The sequence below is a fragment of the Hylobates moloch genome, unplaced genomic scaffold (assembly GCF_009828535.3).
Source record: "Hylobates moloch isolate HMO894 unplaced genomic scaffold, HMol_V3 SCAFFOLD_3, whole genome shotgun sequence".
Lineage (NCBI taxonomy): Eukaryota > Metazoa > Chordata > Mammalia > Primates > Hylobatidae > Hylobates > Hylobates moloch.
Genome location: NW_026652278.1, coordinates 62,788,848 through 62,811,326, shown reverse-complemented (window position 1 = coordinate 62,811,326; position 22,479 = coordinate 62,788,848). Strand labels below are relative to the sequence as shown.

The following is a 22,479-nucleotide window of genomic DNA, read 5'->3' as shown; positions in this document are numbered from 1 at the left end:
GAGAACATACAGTGGCCTGGGACAAAGTTTGTTGGGCCCGCAGAGCGTGGTTTTTGACAAACGTCTGTCCAGGTGTGTTGACAGACTTCAGTCTACCTGCCTGTGATTAGAGTTATTAATAAATTGATGAAAACTCAGGGAAGGGACCAGAAGTAATTGTTTTTTTCTTTGGCGAGTCTGGACATTAGGCAGATAAGAGAGTATCAGAGTAAAGCTTCTTCCAGTGTCTGCTGGTCCCCAAGGGTGTTTAATTTAAAATAATTGGCCAGGCGCAGTGGCTCATGCCTGTAATCCCAGCACTTTGGGAGGCTGAGGCAGGCAGATCACCTGAGGTCAAGAGTTCGAGACCAGCCTGACCAACATGGAGAAACCTGTCTCTACTAAAAATACAAAAAATTAGCCAGCTGTGGTGGTGCATGCCTGTAATCTAATCCCAGCTACTCAGGAGGCTAATGTAGGAGAATCGCTTGAACCTGGGAGACAGAGGTTGCAGTGAGCCGAGATCGCACCATTGCACTCCAGCCTGGGCAACAAGAGTGAAACTCCGTCTCAAAATAATAACAATAATAAACATACCAGGGTACCATATTTTGGGGTGAAATTCCCTGGTCTCCTTCAGCTGCCAATCCTCAAGGTGGTAGAATGGTGCTAGGCTCCTACAAAAGAGGGGAGAATGCCTCTCTTCCCAATTCTGTGCTGCACTCTCTCATATGGGCCCCAGTGAAGTAATGATTGCACCTAGAGTCACACACGATTCCTATGAAAATGATCCCTTTCAGCTTCTTCTCTACTCTCTCCCCGCTCCTTATTAGAGTCAAGGCTAGTCCTAGTGACTGCATGGGGAGTAGTTAGTCCTAGGTTTTCCAAGCACCATGTTTTTCTTTCCTGCCTGGCTCCTACGGAGAACCTCTCTGCTACACCCCGCTCTCATCAAAATTCCTTTCTACTCTCCTTGACCACAACCCCCTCTAAAGGCAGCAAGCAATCATATATATCAGTTTATGCAAAGAGATGCCTAGATGCCCAAAGAGTTAATTTTCCACTGCTCTACAGACAGATTTGATTGGCTTTCAGGTAGCAGGGAGAGAACATGTCTGCCCCCTTTGGCTTCTTATCCTCCTAGAATATAATTTCCTTTGTTTCTTTCAGAAAAGAATTTAAATTCTGTTTGTGGTTGCTTTCTGTCATTTCTATAGGTCATTTTGAATAAGCATGATGCCATTTACTTATGCTTTCTTGGTTGTACCTCCAAGCTTCTTTTTTGTACTCTTGCTGATTATTCTATCAATAGAATTTGTATCAGAATTAATCTTGAAGCTTCCAAGGAAATCTCAAAAGGATGTCTGCACACATAGAGTGTTCTTGTAGGGTACGTTGTAAGTAAATATTGGAGTTTTGACTATAACCTCAACGAGTAACCTTAAAAGTTAGTAAATTGAGTGTCTTTTAAATACTAATAGGTTTAAGGCTTAATAAGTATAAAGATGTTATTTTTATGGTAGGATGAAGAAATAAACTTAATTCTGCCTCAGTAATGTTTTAAAGTTTAAGGTGATTCAGTATAGCTGAGTTGATTCTAATAAAATTCTTCAATTTCTGCATTATTTTACTGCCAGAAAACTGCTCCCATGGGAAAATGGCTAGGCTACAGTATTTCTGAAGACACAAATAGTGGAGAAAAAGGAAGTCACTCATTAAATTAAAATAAGGATAAGAAAAGCCATAGCTAATTGATTAAAATAGTGCAAGTCCAGTGGGAGCGTGCATGGCAAGGATACAAGGAGGCCCCCACCAGCAGAAACTGATAGCTTTGAGATGATCTGTGGGTAGGTGCCATTTGCTGTATGTGCTTCACCTCTTCTCAGCTTGCTTCCTAGACCTTTTGTCCTATTAGACTGTGATTTTCTTCACTTTAACGTTGCTCCCCTCTTTTTCAGGGTTCTCCAATCAACCCCAATTCACTCTGTTTCTGTTAATACTTTGTCTTCAATCACAGCTCATCTTTTCCTCCATGAATTCAGACTGATTCCATAGATACCCACTTCTAACTTAGCTTTAGGATATAATTCTTCTCTTATAAACTGATTTCATGGGCAGCCAGGTGATATAGACTGATAAGCCCAGATACACCTGCCCTTCTAGTGGAAAATGCTATTAATGGATTGATAGGAGCAATTGTGCTTCAGCTGGCTGAAAGGGTAGAAGAGTCCATATATCCCCAGATGTGGCCATTTTCACTGCTCAAGGTCTGACTCTACCCTTCTTAGACTCCCCCAGGCTATTTCAGGACATCTAACTTGTCTTAGGAGATACTGTTGCAGCTTGAAAACTCTGTGACTCTAGACCAGTGGTTGGCAAAGTTTTACTGTATGGGTCCAGATAGTGAATAGTTTCAGTTTTGGGGACCATAGGGTCTCTACTGCAACTACTCTGCTGTTGCTGTAATGTGAAAGCAAACTTAGATAATATGTAAACACATGAATATGGCTGTGTTCCCATAAAATTGTGTTATTTACCAAAATAGACAAGAGGCCAGATTTAACCCCTGAGATATAAAATGGTGCCCCTTCTATATCTTGAAAGGCCATGGTTCTAGACTGACCATTTTCTTTCTTTCTTTCTTTTTTTTTTTGAGATGAAGTCTAGCTGTGTCACCCAGGCTGGAGTGCAGTAGCTCCATTTTGGCTCACTGCAACCTCTGCCTCCCAGGTTCAAGCGATTCTTCTGCCTCAGCCTCCTGAGTACCTGGGACTACAGGTGTGCACCACCACGCCCAGCTAATTTTTTGTATTTTCAGTAGAGATGGGGTTTCACCATGTTGACCAGGCTGGTCTCGGACTCCTGACCTCGTGATCCGCCTGCCTCAGCCTTCCAAAGTGCTGGGATTACAGGCGTGAGCCACCGTGCCTGGCATAGACTGAGCATTTTCTCATGGAGCTACTCTGCACTCACTGGTTAAGGAAGGGTAAGAAATGGGCAATATCTCACACACAATTGAGAGCCCCTGGTGAGATAAAGTATGATGGAGCGCTTTGTGGCCAAGCCCTATGGGAGATACAGAAGGCTTACTTGGAGGAAGAGTACTTAATAGGCAATTCAGAAAATCCCTGTTATTGTTGAGATTCTGTTAGCCCAGTGGTTTTCAACCCTGACTGCACAATAAAATTACCTGGGGAGCTCTTAAAAGTTCTGATGCCTAGGCCTTACACAAAACCAGTTAAATCAGAATCTCTGGAAGTAGGACTAGACAATAATTTTTAAAGCTCCCAGGTGATTACAATGTCAGAACTGTTATGCTGGCCATGATATCAGCCAGTAGTGAGCATGGTTCTGCCTCTTGGCCCAAAGCTTGCCCTAAAGTGGTGCCCCTTCTATGCCTTTTTAACCTCATTATAGCTGAATTTGAATACATCCACATTTCTGTACATATATATATATGTACAGTAGTGAAAGCTCTACAAATTAAATAAATTAAGGCCTAATAAATGTGGTTTTTCAGATGAGTTTTTTCTTTTAGGAAACAGTTTGCATTCTCAATCTTGATTTGCAAGATACCATATTTCTTTAATTTAAACACATTTTCCCACATTGTCCACCTCACATTTTTTACCATTTCTGAAATTAGGGTGCATTGTATAATGGAAATAAACATTTAATGTAGCTTTCCTTTTTGTACTTGTAGGGTATTACAAGTTTTCCCACAGCACACTTTATCTTTCATAAGTGATCTGACCTTCCTCATAAACTCCTACCTACTGGGAATTGGAATAAATGCCTTCTATTTAAGCCAATAAGATGGTAAACTGATGTGATTCAACAATGTAAACAGTCCCTTTTGGTAAATGCCCAGTCTTTTTAGATAAAATGCTCTAAAACAGGAGATTGGGTTGAGAGTGTTGCTTATATGATTTCATGGTGGGAGATGCGGGCTTTGGACCCATGTGGTGACTTTTGGACACTTAGTGCCTGCAGAGTGGCTGGTCTGGAATGCTCTCTGGATTGTGACCTTTGAGGGAGTGATGAGTGCCATGCATGGTCATCTTGTGGGCACCTCTGTGCATTTCTTGATGTCCTTATATAATTTGTGGGGTGTTCTTTTGTAGCTTGGCTAGGGTCTGTGGTTTCCCCAGGATGCTTTAACCTCACTTTGGCCCTTGGTGGTGCTTCAGATTCGAACTCCCAGCTACATCCTCCATCCAGTATCTGGCATTATCTATTTACCCTCAGAGTCTGCTAGATCACTTGGCTCTTCACTATGGTGAACTCAGGGCAGGCCCACTGCTTTTCAACATAGCCTCATTTTGATTGTTCTTCATGGTATCTAGGAGGTTCTGGGTTTCATCTAAGCCTCATGGGAATCAAGATTGATTTAAGAAAGCTAAGCTGACCTTCTCTCTACCCATTTACATTGTTATGTATTATTAAGCTTCAAGATTGTGATGGCAAGATTACACTGTAGCTACCCCTGAAGTTTTGTGCAGGGGAGCTCATAAAACAATTTTCTTTCGAAGTCTTGAAGATAAATGGAATAAAAATTCCTCTGCTTTCTGTGTTTCCCAAATAACTGTGTTAGTTGAGAGCCAATACAGCTTTTAATCTGGGTGAAGCCCAGAGAAGGGAAATAAAATGTGTCTAACCTGTTTCTGAGACCTTTCTTCCAATACTCCACACTTCTTTTTCCTGTCTGACCAGATCTTCTTTATTGTAAAACTATGATCTAGTCTATCAGATCTAGCTTTTGCTAAATGAGAGCCAAAAGGATTTAGAAAATGATTTTCTCTTTCTGTGTTTTCTTCTACTAGTTTCATAATTTTTGGTCTTACGTTTAAATCTTTAGTCCATTTGAGTTGATTTTTGAATATGGTGAGAGATAGGGGTCTCATTTCGCTCTTCTGTATACAGATATCTAGTTTTCCTAGCACCATTTATTGAAGAAACTGTCCTTTCTCCAATGAGTGTTCTTGGTGCCTTTGTCAAAAATTAGCTGGCTGTAAAGGTATGGATTTGGTATTGGGTTCTCTATTCTATTCCATTGCTTTACATGTCTGTTTTTATGCCAGTACCATGCTGTTTTGGTTAATATAGCTTTATAGTAAATTTTGAAGTCATGTAGTATGATGCCTCCAACTTCACAATTATTTTCTTGCTTGAGAGCTTAAGAAAGTCAGCTTTGAAACTCAAAGATGATCAATGGTATCTTTGTTCTGTCTGCTGTCTTTATTCCTAGACAATAAGTCTCTTGGCTCCACCTTGGTTATGGAAGGTTCAGTATTGACAAAATATCCATATTTACACTTTAAAGAGAAGTGATTAAATTGGTGGTTTCTGTTGTAGTTGATAGTATTTTAGAATTGAGAGACTATGGTACTATCAAAGAAGGGACTTTGGGACATTAAAGATAAAGTGCTGGCCAATGAGATTCAAGATGGGTGACTGGTATTTAATTTTTACCCCAAACGATGAGACAAAATGACTTTATTGACTTAGAGACAGTTCTGACAAATGAGGTGGATACAGCCTAATCAATCTTAAACTGAATGTAAGTATTTAATTTGCTGATGAGCTATGTTTAAATCATATTTTGGTTGCTGTAAAATCTTCAGCCCTGCAAATCTAATCACTGTCTTTGATGATCTTTTTTGCTTAATGTTTATTATCTCTCATATTCACCATGATAAGCAAGTAGCTATGTATATTTTCTCCTGGATGTCGTCAATAAAATGGAGTTTTGTGTTAGAAGAGAACAAGAAAAAGTAACTCTGACGGTCTAAGGTAGATGTGAAAAGGGAATCTGGCAGCAGAAAGTGGGAGGGAAATGCAGATAAAACTTTCTAAGTTTGTGTTGGCAAAGCAAACACAAATGACAGAATATTGGCATAGTTTATTCATTTTATGGTTGATAGGGTTGTAAATGATTATCAAACAAGTAGGAGTCATAACCATAGTCTACCATCAGTCACTGCTGGAAGTGGAATGCGGGGCTGGACAGACCAAGGGATTATGTGAACATGTCTAAGCTATTACATGTGCAGTCAACTTATTTATTTTAGAGTCTTCTTTGGTATGATTGGATTTTTTACTTTTTGTTTTGTAATATAAATCATTCTACCATAAAGACATATGCACATGCATGTTCATTGCAGCACAATTCACAATAGCAAAGTCATGGAATCCACCTAAATATACATCAGTGGTAGACAGCATAAAGAAAATGTGGCATATATACACCATGGAAAACTATGCTGTCATTAAAAAAAAAGAATGAGATCTTGTCCTTTGCAGGAACATGGAAGGAGCTGGAGGCCATTATCTTTAACAAACTAATGCAGGAACAGAAAACCAAATACCACTTGTGTGCTCATTTATAAGTAGAAGCTAAATGATGAGAACACATGGACACATAGAGGGGAACAACAGACACTGAGGCCTATAAGAGAGTGGAGGGAGAGAATCATGAAAAATAACTGTTGAGTGCTAGGCTTCATATCTGGGTGATGAAATAATCTGTACAACAACTTTTCATGACATGAGTTTACCTATTTAACAAACCTGCACATGTACCCTTGAACTTAAAATAAAAGTTAAAAAACAACTATTAAATTTAGTTTCAAAAAACAGGCATTTCCTCTAAATAATAGAAATGTTTGAAATGACAAAATCTACATATCCTAGAATTAATATGTTAACGGTTGGGTTTCCTGAGAAATACTACACCTAATTGTTGGGGTTTCTCAAAGCTCAGTTCTGTGACTTCTTCTCCAGTTATACATTGTTTTTAAGAGATCTTATTCAATCTCTGATTAAAAAAAATTTTTGCCCCAAACATCTTTGCAATTTTGGTAAGATCAGCAAAACTACTGATAAGTGAACAATTAAATTGAAAAAGTAACCTATACGAAACATATCTCCAACTTTTACCTCTTTCAATTCCAGAATTGTATACTAGTCTCCATTTTAACAACTCTAAAAGGCAAATTTAACATGGCTAATGCCATGGTAATCCATCAACTCTTGATTTCCCTTCCTACTCACGTCTCTTTACTTTCCGCAACTAGTAAATACTACCTCCATTTACTCAGCCGTTCAGGCCATATGCCAGAGTCATCCTTGATGCCATGTTGCTTTCATAACCCATATCCAATCTGTCAGCAAACCTTGTTGACACTTTAGAATATATCAAAATTGTGTCATTTCTTAACTCCGCCACTGCTTCCTCAAAGAAGCCAGTGTGGTCTTCACTTGGGCTACAGCAACGGACTCCTAACTGCTTTCCCTTCTTCTATTCCTCATCCCATCCTTGCCTAGTCTGTTTTGCATAGAGCATTTAGAATGATGCTTTAAAATTTGGGGTCAGATCATGTTACTTTCCTGTTTCAAGCACTTCAGTAACTTCCAGTCATAAGAGTAGAATTGAGAGCATTAGTGGTGATCTACAAGGCCTGCACAATTTGGTGCCTCCATACCAGCCTTCCTACTGCTCCTGGAACACAATGGTCAAGCTCTTGTTTTGGAACTTTTGCACATGTTTCTTCTGTTTGGGATGTTTTCCTCCAGATATTTAAATGTCTTATTCTTTTATTTCCTTGGGTCCTTCTTACTTAATCAGAGATGCTTTCCCTAATATGCAGTCTAAACTAGCCCTTCTCTTTTACTCTTTATTTTCTTACCCTTCTTCACTTTCCTCATAGCATCTGTCAATACCCACTATTGGCCAGGTGCAGTGGCTCACGCCTGTAATCTGAGCATTTTGAGAGGCCGAGGCAGGTGGATCACTTGAGGTCAGGAGTTTGAGACCAGCCTGGCCAACATGAGTAAAACCCCATCTCTACTAAAAACACAAAAATTAGCCGGGTGTGGTGACAGGCACTTGTAATGCCAGCTACTTAGGAGGCTGAGGCATGAGAATCACTTGAATCCAGGAGGCAGAGGTTGCGATGAGCCAAGATAGCACCACTGCACTCTAGCCTGGGTGATGGAGTGAGGCTCTGTCTCAAAAAAAAAAAAAAAAAAAAAAAAGAATACCTGCTGTTGCGTTACACAATTACTTATGTATTTGTTTATTCTCTGTCCCCTCCTCCTTAGAATGAGGCTCATTGCCATGTTCTCCTGGCACAGTGTAGGTGCACCATCAATATTTGTTGAATAAATGAATGGTAAAGTCCAAACTTGTTTGTTTTTGGATGGTAAGTGGTTAAGTGAAAACTAGAAGAAACTAATTTGGTATTATTCTCAGCGTGTGGTCTTTTCCTAGTTGTGTTTAGCTTCATATTTATCCAGGATTAAGTGTACTTCTTGGATTAGGATATTTAGCTACAGCTGCTTATGTGTTTGACATGTAAATCTCTTTGCTTTGTTATGCCATCTGCGTGGCACAGAGGGCTGGTGGAATTGGAGAGGGATCTACATGTGCTTTGTTACTGTCCCTCAATAGCTCGGAGTAATGGCTTATGTTAGCAGTGGTTGTTTATCTAACAAACAAACAAATAAAACCCTAAATTATATTTTTAAAAAGGTTATGGTTGTTTTACACTTTTTGTATCACTTGTGGTAAAGATTGTTACGGGTTGAATTGTGTCATTCCCAACCCCCAAATTCACATAATGAAGCCCTAACCCCAGTTTCTCAGAATGTGACTGTATTTGGAGACAGGGCCTTTGGATATAGAGGTAATTAAATTAAAATGGGGTCATTTGGGTGGGCCCTAATCCAATATGACTGGTGTCCTTATCAGAAGAGGAGATTAGGATGTACAGGGAGAGACACCATTGTTGTGTGCATACACGTGAGGACACAGAGAGAGGACAGCCACCTGATAGCCAAGGAGCGAGGCCTCAGGAGAAACCAAACCTGTTGACACCTTGGTCTTGGACTTCTGATCTTTCTGACCTCCAGAACTGTAAGAAAATAAATTTCTGTTGTTTAACCCAGGGGTCCCCAACCCCCAGGCCTCCAGTGCCAGTACCAGTTGAGTACCCCAACTGGTGCATGTCCATGGCCTGTTAGGAACTGGGCTGCACAGCAGGAGATGAGCAGTGGGTGGGTGAGCAAAAGAAACTCCGTCTGTATTTACAGCCAACCCCCATCGCTTGCATTACTGCCTGAGCTCTGCCTCCTGTCAGATCAGCAGCGGCATTAGATTCTCATGGGAAAGTGAACCTTATTGTGATGTAGGTTGCCTACTCCTTATGAGAATCTAACGCCTGATGATCTGCCACTGTCTCCCATCACCCCCAGATGGGACCGTCTAGTTGCGGGAAAACAAGCTCAAGGCTCCCACTGATTGTACATTATTGTGAGTTGTATAGTTATTTCATATATATTACAATGTAATAATAATATAAAGTACACAATAAGTGTAATCCACTTGAATCATCCTGAAACTGAGAGGTGAAGCCAGCTGGACTTACTGGGTCAAGTGGGGACTTGGAGAACTTTTTTGTCTTATGAAGGGATTGTAAAATGCACCAATCAGCGCTCTGTAGCTAGCTAGAGGTTTGTAAAATGCACCAATCAGTGCTCCATAAAAACGCACCAATCAGCGCTCTGTAGCTAGCTAGAGGTTTGTAAATGCACCAATCAGTGCTCTGTAAAATGGACCAATCAACGCTCTGTAAAATGGACCAATCAGCACTCTGTAAAATGGACCAATCAGTAGGACATGGGCGGGGACAAATAAGGGAATAAAAGCTGGCCACCCCAGCCAGCCCCAGCAACCCGATAGGGTCCCCTTCCTGGCTGTGGAGGTCTTGTTCTTTCACTCTTCAAAATAAATCTTGCTACTGCTCACTCTTTAACAGCTGCAACATTCACTGTGAAGGTCTGTGGCTCCATTCTTGAAGTCAGCGAGACCACGAACCCACCAGAAGGAACCAACTCCGGACACAAAAACATCTACCCCCACACCACCCCCGGGTCTGTGGAAAAGTTGTCTTCCATAAAACGGGTCTCTGGTACCAAAAAGGTTGGGGACCCCTGGCTTAAGCCACCCAGTCTGGTATTTTGTTATGGCAGCCCTAGAAAACTAACAAAAGGATTGAAAAAAATGAAAAAACCAGTAATATAAAGGATGTGCCAGCTCTTTTTATTTGTAGTTTGAAAATGAATTATGTAACCTGTCTTTTTTTGGGGGGGGGGGCGGCAAAAAAAGACTGAATATAATATACTTGATTCTAGATCACATTGAACTGATCAGACCCCAAATAAACTAGACAGGAGATATGGCAGAAAATCCCACATTAAGGACGTCCTTTAATGAAAGCTGCCATGTGCTATCACTAAACTTTAATTTTGCTGTAGCAACCCATTCTTTTGGTAATCTCGTATGAATCACTGAACGTTGTGACTCTTGATTTAAAGGCTTCTAAAATGTATGGTTTCATTCTTTTTTCGTCAAGTCAACCACTGTTTGTTTATTTTTCACAGTATGCTGGCTCTGGGTTTTCAGGATGAGTCAAGCATGGTCCCTGTCCTTTTGAGTTCATGGTAGAGCAGAGGAGGCAATATGTTAACAGCTAATTACAGGACAGTATAATGAGTGATGCAAGAGCTACGAACAAGGAGCTGTGAGGGGAGGGAGTCACCCCAGGTTGAGGTTGCTGAACATTTCCTGTTCTGAGCCTAACAAGTAGTTTGTGGTCAAATTCCACAAATAGAAGATGAGAATGAAAATTTAGTCTGGTGTGAGATGAAAATTGCCTCAAAAGCTGCGCCAAAGAGTTTGGACTTTGCTTGTAGGCAGCCAGTAGCCTACAGGTAGTGCAAGTACGACAGATTTGCGTTTTTAAGAGACAGCTCTAGTGGGAATGTAGGGCTGGTGCAGAGGCAGTGAGACCTCTCAGGAGAGGCTTCATGAAAGAGACTCAACAAGGGCAGAATCATTGCACACACTTTTCATAATGATAGATTGGTAAATGGGGCAGAGAATGATGCCCCGTTTCTGTGTCATGGATGACAAGGACTTGGAGAGGAAGATGAGAGAGAGAGTAGCCCAGATGACCTCTGGGTTTCTGCTTCAGGTTAGAGGTGTTAGCCACTGAGGTAAAAAATACAGATGGTGTTATCACTGATCCATATAAAGTCCCTCTCTCATTTATTTTAACTCCCACCCCCCATTTCTATCCCCCAACTTCCCATGTGCAACCTTCCTAATATGTTTGATACGCATCTTTTTGTTTGTATGTATTATTAGAAAATGTTTATTGTTTTTGTGTGCAAAAAAAATTAATAAAAAAAAAAGAAAAAAAATACAGATGGTGGAGAGGCAAGTTGATGGGCAAAGTCTTCTCTACTTTGGGCATGCTGTGTTTTCATTTTCTGTCACCTATTACATTAAATATTGACTCTTTCCTTGGCTTTTATAACTTTTTATTTAAGATGCAACCTATTTCTTGGCCTTTCACCCTATTGCCTGTGTTTACCCCACAGTTTGCTAACTTTGACTATCTGCTACTTTCAGACAAAATAAATTTTTGTCTCTGCCCCTTTGCACACAATTTTCTTTCCCTGGCTTACAAACCTCCCTTCTACCTCTTCTGGTAGAAAATTATCTGTTCTTAAAGGCTCTTCTTGGAAGTCCTACTTAATCCTTGTGAGTGTTTGCAATTTTGGCAGCACTTTCTTTGTACTTATATAAGTGTAAACAGTTATCATTCTGCCTTTTATGTTGCAACTAGTTGTGTATTTCTCTTATCACCATATTGGAGCTTATTCATATTTATTTCCTGAATGCCTAGGGTATTATTTTGAACAAAATGTAAGGTTTATTGGCTTGAAAGGAACTAAAAGAAGTTTGAAGTTGGTTTGGAGGGGGTGTTGAATGTTATCTAGAGGCATTTTTTGGGTTCTCAACCCTTTAATCTTCCTCTGTACTTTTGTTAATTCAGTAAGGGTTGTTTTTGGTAGAAGTAAAAGAATAGTTGAAATTATCAATGACTTGAAGAAGGGTCACCCCCTCTCCTCCCCGAGACTGGTTTGTACCTTTTACTTTGAAAGATCACAGTTTTTACTTATCTATAGGCAGTTTTATTTTTCTACCGTTCTAATTTCTTTCAGAACTCTGTTGAAGTTTTACCTAATTAACGTAGCTTAAATGTCTTATACTTTATTTCATATGTTAAAATTAACTCAAGGGAGCAAAAGTAGCCCTGAAGGCTGCTGTGAGCTATTGGAGGAAGGTTGAAATTCAAAGTGTTTTAGCTAATAAGCAAGAAAAGAGATGGCTGTTAACATGGCCTTTTTATACTACAATGAGAGTAGAATTTTAAAAAATCAGAACTATATTGGGAAGGAACAAGTTATAGAATATAATTGTGTTACCCAATTTGGCATTAAAAAAGACATTTCACAAAGCTAGCACCTGAGATGCTAAAGTAATTGTTGCGCTGATACAACAATGAAAGTAAGTCACAACATATTCTACAGTGTTCGTATTGTGTGCTAGTGTGGCTCTATATAATGACAGTTGATGGCTTGGTTCATTAAGCTTATCAATTTAATTTTCAGCATCTTTAGAGCATTTAGAGAACACACCTAAATTAGGAAAATCTATAAAAACCTTTTTTATACTCTTAATTGTAATATATACACATTTTTACACACCATTTAAAATATGTCCAGTTTTGTGGAATGTTAAACTTGCAGAATTAATAGAGTGGAAATTTCTTTATAAGTTACTTGAAACTTTTAATTTAGCACCATTCCCATGGAAGTTCCTTCCTGTATCTACGATGAAGGTGTGTCTTTATAGCCTAGCACAGATTTACAGACTAAAGAAAGTAAGCAAACCCAAGCTCTCTAATGCTGCAAGCTTGGAGATTTTCTATATGAGAGGGACCCCTAAAGTCTGAGAAAGAGGGGAATAGGAGGGTTTTGTATCTGTGACAAAAGGTAAAGTTAGCAAGACATGGGCTTAGACCTTACATTAGAATCATCTTCGTTGCAAGTTGTTCCAAATAAATTTCCTTAGAGAAATATAACTGATTTAGTACTGAAAAAGAAAATGAGGACACAGGATTTATTTTACAGGATAACTTGAAAGCTAATTTTACTGGTTGTTGGTATTCCTTCAAGAGGTGGGAGACCTTTTCAAATAGCACTCTCCTATCCTCCCCCTTGGTGAGAATCATCTGCTATGGTGAGTCACAGTCACTGATAGGAGTAAGTTACATCTCTTAGGTGAGTTAGGGTTTAAAAAAATAGTTTCAGCTTTCTTTTTTTCCACAGGATTGCCAAGCCATATTTACTTTCTGAAATAAAAGGAATCATTGAAAACAACACTCGACTTTAGTTTAATCAATATCAAATAACTGTAGTGGGGTATTTTAAAAGAAGACGTAGGTACAAACAACTTATAAAAGTGAATAACTTGCAAGTTGCAAATTGCCTTTTTTGATGGAAGCACGATGTTCTTATACAATGTTCTTTTCACATTTCTTACTTCTTTGGCATTTATTATAAGGAACAAAGCATTTCTGGAATGCTCATTTTAATTTCAAAGCCCAGGCTATTCTATGGAAAACATTTGGCGCATGGAGGATCTGAACAATAGAGGAGGAATGTGCAGTGGGAAGCATCATGAATTGCGGCACTTAAAATACATTCCGAGGGAACATTTCAGACAATTATTCTTTGTTTTAAACAAAGATTTTAAACTAGTTGTTATAATTTGTCTTAATCTGGACAAATACCTTTTAACTCTCAGTATATAAATTAGACTGACAAGAGTGAGATATTTGCCTTTTGGAATTTGTGAAAACCCATGTAATAAATCAGGCTTATTATTATTCTTATATAATCCATGATGAAGACACATGATCTTATTTAGCTGCTTGTAAAGCATATAGAATGAGCTTTGCTAACTGCCACATTGAGCATGGGGGGCCCCAAGAGCAAGATAAACTTAGATCCAGAGAGAATACCTTTGATAAAGATTCCCATAACCAATTTCCTGCACCTCCGTGGGGAGCAAACTAGAAAATATACATGAAATGCCAACAAATACTTGTGTCTTATTATGCATTTTACAAAATACTTCACCTTATTTGACCTTCCCTAGTCTCGTAGGATAACAATGATTGTTTTTATTTTCTAAGAGAGGAAACAAAGGCCTGCCACAAGACATTCCACTCTGGGTGATGAACATGGAAATAAAGAAAATTAGAATGAAACAGAGGATCTATTGGATAAGGGGAGGAGGGTAGGAGGGCAGATGAAAATGATTTTCATCCACATGTTTCCCCCATAACTTCTTAAGTTTTTTTTTTAGTTCATGGATAAAAACTGGGTCCAGATATCCAAGTAAACAAACATCGAATGCTCCATAAACAAACAACAACCAAAATCTCTAGGGGCTACTGAGCAGGAAGCATTATGTAGTTTGCTGTCAAAGATGTGATGTATGATTATCATGAGCCTCCACTGTTTCATGACATGCAGCAGCTTAGTTTTCAATAGGAGTTTCAGGTCTTCTATTTTAAATATTAGATACAAGTTGTTTTTTTCCTTTCTCTCATTCCTCTACGATGGTGATTTTAAAGCTTTGTTTATAAAAATTTAATCCAAAACTTGTAATTGTGATCCAAGATTTAATTAAGAAATGGGTGTTTTTTTTTTTTTTTTTTTTTTGAGATAGAGTTTTGCCCTTGTTGCCCAGGCTGGAGTGCAATGGCGTGATCTTGGCTCACCGCAACCTCCGCCTCCCAGGTTCAAGCGATTCTCCTGCCTCAGCCTCCTGAATAGCTGGGATTACAGGCATGCGCCACCACACCCAGCTAATTTTGTATTTTTAGTAGAGACGGGGTTTCTCCATGTTGGTCAGGTTGGTCTTGAACTTCCGACCTCAGGTGATCCACCCGCCTCGGCCTCCCAAAGTGCTGGGATTACGGGTATGAGCCACTGCCCCTGGCCAGAAATAGGTGCTTTTTAATAATGTAATTCAGTATGATGTTTTTATTTCCAAATACAGAAGCTTAATTTTTGTCTTCAAATAATGTTGTTATTATGAGTTTGTTCTTGTATTTGTTAAGATTCATTTCTTTCTTTTTTTCCTCAAGCTTTATTAAATTAAAATTGGCAAATAAAATTTATATATATTTATGGTGTACCCTGTGATGTTTTGATATATGTATACATTGTAAAATGATTAAATCAAGCTAATTAACACATTTCTCACTTCATATACTTGTGGTGAGGAGTTTGTTCAAGTTTTACTACTGAAGGAATGCTCTAGAAGGCTGTGTATGTGTGTGTTGTTTTAATTACAGAAACTTCATATAAAAAATACAGAACTTTGATAAAACAGTAAAAAATGAGAGTAGAAAATTATATATCTCCAAAATATCAAATAATTATAAAATAAAATTTATACCACTTTTTAGCCAGCAATCTACATTAAGAGGGAGCCAAAAATAATTATAATTAAGTCAGTATTAGTCTATTTAGGCTGAGAATAGAGATAACTAATATTAGGAGAGGGAGAAACATTCCGAATCATATAAAACAGTGGTTGCCTCAGGGAACAAAGTCCAAATCCTTACTATGACCTACTTTCTTGCCCTTTGTAACCTCTAAGATCTGTCTTCTACCCTTTCCCCTAACTCATTTGGCCTCTCACACAGGTCTTGCTCAAAGTCCCCTATCAAAAGGCCTTTCCTGACCACCCCGATCCCCACTCTCTCTCACTCTATTACCTCCCCCAACTTTATTTTTCCTCAAAACATTTACTGAACCTTACATTTTTTATTTGTTTATATGTTTATTGTATGCTGCCAATATTAAGAATGTAAACTCCATGAAAGCATGAAATGCATTTCTTTTCCGTCATCCACAACAATGTAAAAAATAGGTGTTCAGTAAATATTTAACATAGAAATGATTTGATGACCAGGGTAGTTGAAGAGAGGACATTTTAATGTCTATATTTTGAAATTCAATCGCTAAGACTCTCACTTCCTTCCTATTTATAGTTGGGAACTCCACGGCGGCTGCTGTTGCTGTTCTTGGTGCCCATGACTTGACTTTTGTAGATGTATCGACAGCACTGGAAATGAGTCATGTTACTATGAAATACAGTTGACCTTTAAACAACACTGGCTTGAACTATGCAGGTTCACTTTTAATCGAATTTTTTTTCAATAAAAGTTACACCAAGTGTGCCTGCCTCTGCTGCCTTCCCTTCCACCTCCTCCATCTCTTCTGCCTCTTACACCCCCGAGGCAGCAAGACCAACCCTCCTCTTCTTCCTCTTCCTCAGGAATATGAATATGATGAGGATGAAGACCTTTATGATGATCCACTTCTACTTGTTGATTTATTTAATTATGTTTTCTCTTCCTTATGATTTTCTTAACACTATCGTCTCTCTAGCTCATCTTATTGTAGGAATATAGCTATATAGTACACATAGATACAAAATCTGTGTTAATTGACTATTTATGTTATCAGGCTTCTGGTCAACAGTAGGCTATTCGTAGTTATGTTTTTGAGGAGTTGAAAGTTATACTCAGATTTTCAACTGCACGGTGGGTTGGCGCCCCTAACCCTTGAGTTGCTCAAGGGTCAACTGTACTGTCTTTTGTTCTGGTCTGTAATATCCCAGGACTGTGTTCTCCTTACAATTTGTCAATTTAGTACTTTGTATTTTTCCAATTTTAGGTTACCACACTTGTAAACTGTCCCCAGAACCCTTCCAGCAGGAAAAAAGGACGTTCGAAAAGAGCCAGTGTCCTTCTAGCTTCTGTGGAGGAAGCAACTTGGAATTTATTAGACAAGGGAGAGAAGATTGCCCAGGAAGCTACAGTTTTAAAGGATGAGCTTACGGCTTCACTTGAGGAAGTTCGCAAAGAAAGTGAGTACTCCAGTCCTGGTCAGGAGCAAACTGCATATCTTTAGGGTGTTAGTCACCAAATTAGATTTGTGAGTGTTTTGTTTTTGTTGGCTCCAGTTTTTTAGGCTTTTGCAGAGCTGTGAGGAGCTAGCTGTGGGAGGCAGAGTGGCTCATTAGACAGCTCCAAGGCTCAGTCCCACTCCAGACTCTTCTTTTTAGTTGCTTGCTCCCCCTGGGCAATTCCTCTTCCTCCCCCACCTTGCCATAGCTTTTCCATAATAAACAAAGAGAAGAGTACCCTTTTTTGGTCTTAGAATATAGTGAGAAATGACTAATGAAGCTGAAGATTTATTTGTCTATACATAAATAAATTATGAAGTTCCTTATAAACAGCTGGGAAATAGAAGTTTCAGAACTGACCATCTCAGAAGTACATTTTTAACTTTGCAAATTTCTGGAGGTTTAGATTTCCTAAACTTTTAAAAAAATGCTTTGCATAAACTATGCATGAGCCAAGTTGCTACTTTGTTAATATTACATAATAAAAGCATATATTTCATCTTTTTGAGATCTTTACTTATGATAATACAGCAATTTTCTAATGAATATAAGTCTCAATTGTAGGATAGTTTTAAAATAATTGCTGAATATTCTTTGGTTAGTGGAATGATTTCGTATATATCAGCTTTCTGCAAGTATCTATTTTGGGAGGAAAAGGAAAGTTAAATTTTCTTGTTCAGCTTTGTAAGAGACTTGGGATTTTTAAATATTTTTCTCCCTCAACCCCCCAACATAACTTTAAGAAAATCAGGAAGCCTTTGCTAATTAAATAATTAAAAAGAATATACTAGTAACAATAAGCTTTATGTCACATGTATGATACAGGGGATTTAAAAAAAATTTTTGGCCGAGCGCGGTGGCCCACGCCTGTAATCCCAGCACTTTGGGAGGCCAAGGCAGGTGGATCATCTGAGGTCAGGAGTTCGAGACCAGCCTGGCCAACATGGTGAAACCCCATATCTACTAAAAACACAAAAATTAGCTGGGTGTGGTGGCAGGCGCCTGTAAACTTGGGAGGCTGAAGCAGGAGAATCACTTGAACCTGGGAGGCAGAGGTTGCAGTGAGCCTAGATCGCGCCATTGTACTCCAGCCTGGGAGACAAGAGTGAGACTTCGTCTTAAAAAAAAAAAATTTATATTTGTGTGAATTTATTTTTAAAATAAATTTTATTGTGTATATTTAAGGTATACAACATGATGTTATGAAATACATATAAATAGTAAAATGTTTACTATAATAAAGTAAATTAACATATTCATAATCTCAACAGTTACCCATTTTTTGTGTGTGTGTAGCAAGAGCATCTAAATCTACTCATTTGGTAAAAATACCGAATACAGCATTATTAACTATAGTCTTCATGTTGTGTACTAGATTCCTAGAGCTCATTCTTCATAACCGCAACTTCGTATCCTTTGATCTGCACTGGCCCATTTCCTCACTCCTGCCCCCAGCCCTTGGTAGATACTGTTTTATTCTCTGTCTCTGTCTGTATGACTTTCTTTCTTTTTTTTTTTTTTTTGAGACGGAGTCTCGCTCTGTGGCCCAGGCTGGAGTGCAGTGGTGCAATCTTGGCTCACTGCAAGCTCCGCCTCCCGGGTTCACGCCATTCTCCTGCCTCAGCCTCTCCGAGTAGCTGGGACTACAGGCGCCCGCCACCACGCCCGGCTAATTTTTTGTATTTTTAGTTGAGACAGGGTTTCACTGTGGTCTCGATCTCCTGACCTCGTGATCCGCCCGCCTCGGCCTCCCAAAGTGCTGGGATTACAAGCGTGAGCCACCGCGCCCGGCCCTGTGTGACTTTCTTAAACAAAGATTCTACATGTAAGTGAGATCCTGCAATAGTTTTCTATGTCTAGCTTATTTCACTTAGCATGATGTTCTCCAGTTTCATCCATGTTGTGACAAATGGCAGGATCTCCTTTTTTCCTTTGTATATATAGACGAATTTTTTTATCGATTCATCTGTTGATGGACGCTTAGGTTGTTTTCATATCTTGACTATTGTGAATAATGATACAGTGAATATGGGAGTGCAGACATCTTTATGAAGTGGTGATTTCCTTTACTTCAGTGTTATACCCAGAAGAGGGATTGCTAGCTCTTAATGGTAGTTCTATTTCTAATTTCTTTAGGAACCTCCATACTGTTTTCCAAAATGGCTACACTTTGTTATATATGTTATATACAATTTATATTTTATAGGTATTCTTCAGACAATAAATAGAAAACATAATGTGCAAGATAATTTGAAATATATTTGTTGTTTTTCCCTGCTCCCTACCGAGACCCTCTCTTTGTCCTTGTTCTTGATCATCATCTTAGTCACCAAGCCAGTTTAGACTCTTCCTTTCATTCCACCCTCTCTTCCAATTAATGTCTAAGTTCAATGAACTTTTAAAAACTTTTCTAAAACTTTTATTTTAGGTTCAGGGTGCATATGCAGGTTTGTCATATTGGTGTCATGGAGGTTTGGCGTACATATTCTTTCATCAGTCAGGTTCAATGAATTTTTTCTCCTTGTTGTCTCTCAGATCTGTTCCTTCTACTTTATTCCTAACGTTGCTTCATGAATTCAGGATTATTGCATTAGCCTTCCTCCATAGTAAAATCAAATAGATCTTTTAAAAATGAAAATATGCTCATTTTACTTCTCTGCTTAAAATCATTTTTAGTAGCTGTTGGAGGATCAGGACTATCTTTTTCAATAAAGTTCAAACTTGTAAACTTACCTCCCAAAGCATTTCATGATTTGGCTTCTACCATTATTTTGCACCTCTTTCCTGTGACTGCTCCTCCCTCTTATGTTCCTCCAAACAGGAACTCGCAGTTTCTTGAATGTTCCATGTTGCTTTATGCCTCTGTGCATGTGTTATCAGCTACAGTCATACCTTATTTAACAATGGGGACATGTTCTGAGAAGTGCATCCATATGCCATTTTGTCATTGTGTGAACATCATAGAGTGTACTTACACAAACTTAGATGGCATAGTCTACAACACACCTAGGCATCCTAGGCTATAAGCTTGTGCAGCATGTTACTATACTGAATGCTGCAGGCAATTATTAATAGAACATAGCAGTAAGTATTTGTATATCTAAACATAGAAAAGGCACAGTAAAAATATGGTATAAAAAATTAAAAAATGGTACACCTATGTAGGGCACATACCATGAATGGAACTTGCAGGACTGGAAGTTGCTTTGAGTGAGTCAGGGAGTGGTGAATGCCTAGGATATTACTGTATATCACTGTAGACTTTATAAATACTGTACACTTAGGCTACCCTACATTTATTTAAAAATATTTTTCCTTCTTCAATAAATTAGCCGTAGCTTACTGCAACTTTTTAACTTTATAAACTTAAAAAAATTTTAACCTTTTGACTCTTTTGTAATAATACTTAGATTAAAACACATTGTACAGCTGCACAATATCTTCTTTATGTCCTTATTCTATAAGTTTTCTTCTACTTTAAATTAAAATTTTTTTTTTTACTGTTTAAAGTTTTTTTACTAAAATCTAAGACACAAATACACACATTAGCCTAGGCCTACACAGAATCAGGCCTATCAATATCACTGCCTTCCACATTCATATCTTGTCCCACTGAAAGGTCTTCAGGGGCAATAACACGCATGGGAATTTTCATTTCCTGTGATAACAATGCCTTCTTCTGGAAGTGTTACCAAAACCCACAGGTGTTGCACTACGATGTTACTATGGCTATGAGGTCACCAGGCAATAGGAGTTTTCCGACTCTACTATATTCCTATGGGACCACCATCATGTGCACATCTGTTGTTGACCAAAATGTTGTTATGCAAAACATGACCATATTCCCGTCACTTGGATTGCCTTTCTAATTCAGCCAGTTCTTGCTCATGTAGCAAAGCTGAGCCCAGGTCATCTTTTCCAGGAAGTGTTTACTGACCCCAGATGCTGATTTAGATGACTGTCTTCCGTGTCATCACAGACTCTGAGCACCTCTCGTTCATGACAATAACCACCGCATACAGTAAACATTGATGTACTTGTTTAGTAAATCGTGACTGTTAGTTAATTTATTGAGTGTGGCAGGTACCAGGTGTTATTTGATTACCAATGCCTGACACATCACAGACACTTGTTAAATGTTTGTTAAATAAATTAAAAAGTTGAAGCATCCTTTTGTCACTTTATATTATAAAATTTTATAATAGTCTTATCTTTGCTTTTATGGAAAATTAACTCTCATAATTATAGTTTCTCTGTTGACTCTTTGGTAAGGGATATGAGCCCCATTGTTTCTGAAGGAAAATGTGATCTATTTGACAACATAGTTTCCATAAACTGTCTGGCAATAAGTATGTAAGACATGAGTCATTCTCAGAAGGGAACAATAATTGCCATGAGATGGTATTTGCCTTTGTTTTAAAGTAAGTTAATCTTTTTAGCTCAAAAAAAAAGATGTTATTTTAAAGAGAAGTTCTCAAAGAGAAGTCTTGATTCTAGGATTATGCTGTATGGGGTATATCCTTCACTGTGTTCTCTTATAATATGTGAAATACCTCTACATGTCATATGCTGTATACACAACAGATTCATTTGGTTAAAGATCACCAAGTGCTTTACTGTGTGATTTATTTGACAAACTGCCAAAATGAGCTACTGCCAGTGACTTCAGTGTGGGAGGAAAGCAATGCAATGGCACACCGTTCTGGAATTTGGGGAACAGCCAATGATTATCCTATGGATAGTAGGGATAGTGACAGTGAGAGCATTGTTCCCAAAAGCTTGGAAGGAATTTTAAGCTCAGTGGTGGGGTTGAAGTATAAGGAGAATGGATTCTGATCCAATAAACTCTACAAAATACTGGAAACATATTTTAAGTGGTTTCCTTCTTTGAGGTTTTTTTTTTTTTTTTTTTAAAGGTATTTGTCCAGTGGCATAAGGTGAAGGACTAATGAAGAGCAACTAATAAGGTTAAAGTATTTGGAAAAGTGAAAATATATTGAGAGTACAGATAGCTTTATTGTATATTTACTGACTTATTTTAAAGAATTTTGAGACCAATTTAGAAAACTTTTCCTTCCAATAAAGACATACTATAATTTATGTAGCCTTACTACAAGATTCTGTTTTATTGCTTTCAGTGGCTTTATTTACAGACTTGAAGTGATAAATAATGTGGGCATTTTGATTACCTAAAGAACTTGCCCATGAAAGGTGAAACATGGGTAGTATAAGGGAGAGACGGTGAAAGGAAACGTACTATGTGGGTAGAAGTGTAGAGATTCAGCAGAGGTGGTTCACATTGTAAGTAATTACTTATAGTTACTCATGATCTTATAGCTTACTCCTACACTTATACCAATACAATGGCAAAGTATTAAATTTGACATTTTCTTTAAATAGTTTTAGAATATTCGTATAGCAGTTACCCAGGAATTTGTTAAGAGTTGTTTATAATGTCTAGATTACATGTTTTGCCTATAGCCTATATACTACCTTTATGTGGTTTCTATTACCCTAAAATCGCTAGACATTGCTTCTAAGCCAGGGGTCCCCAAGTCCGGGTCGTGGACCGGTACTGGTCCATGGCCTATTGGGAA

The 22,479-nt window shown here is 38.4% G+C and overlaps 1 protein-coding gene across 1 annotated transcript in view; it reads left to right on the top strand.

Moving 5' to 3' along the window:
- CTNNA3 (catenin alpha 3) overlaps positions 1-22,479 on the top strand; it is a 1,859,096-nt gene that overhangs the window by 42,501 nt on the left and 1,794,116 nt on the right. The window contains exon 3 of the mRNA XM_032138296.2: positions 16,651-16,843. Within this exon, the coding sequence (XP_031994187.1) occupies positions 16,651-16,843 (193 nt within the window). The remainder of the gene's footprint in view (positions 1-16,650; positions 16,844-22,479) is intronic.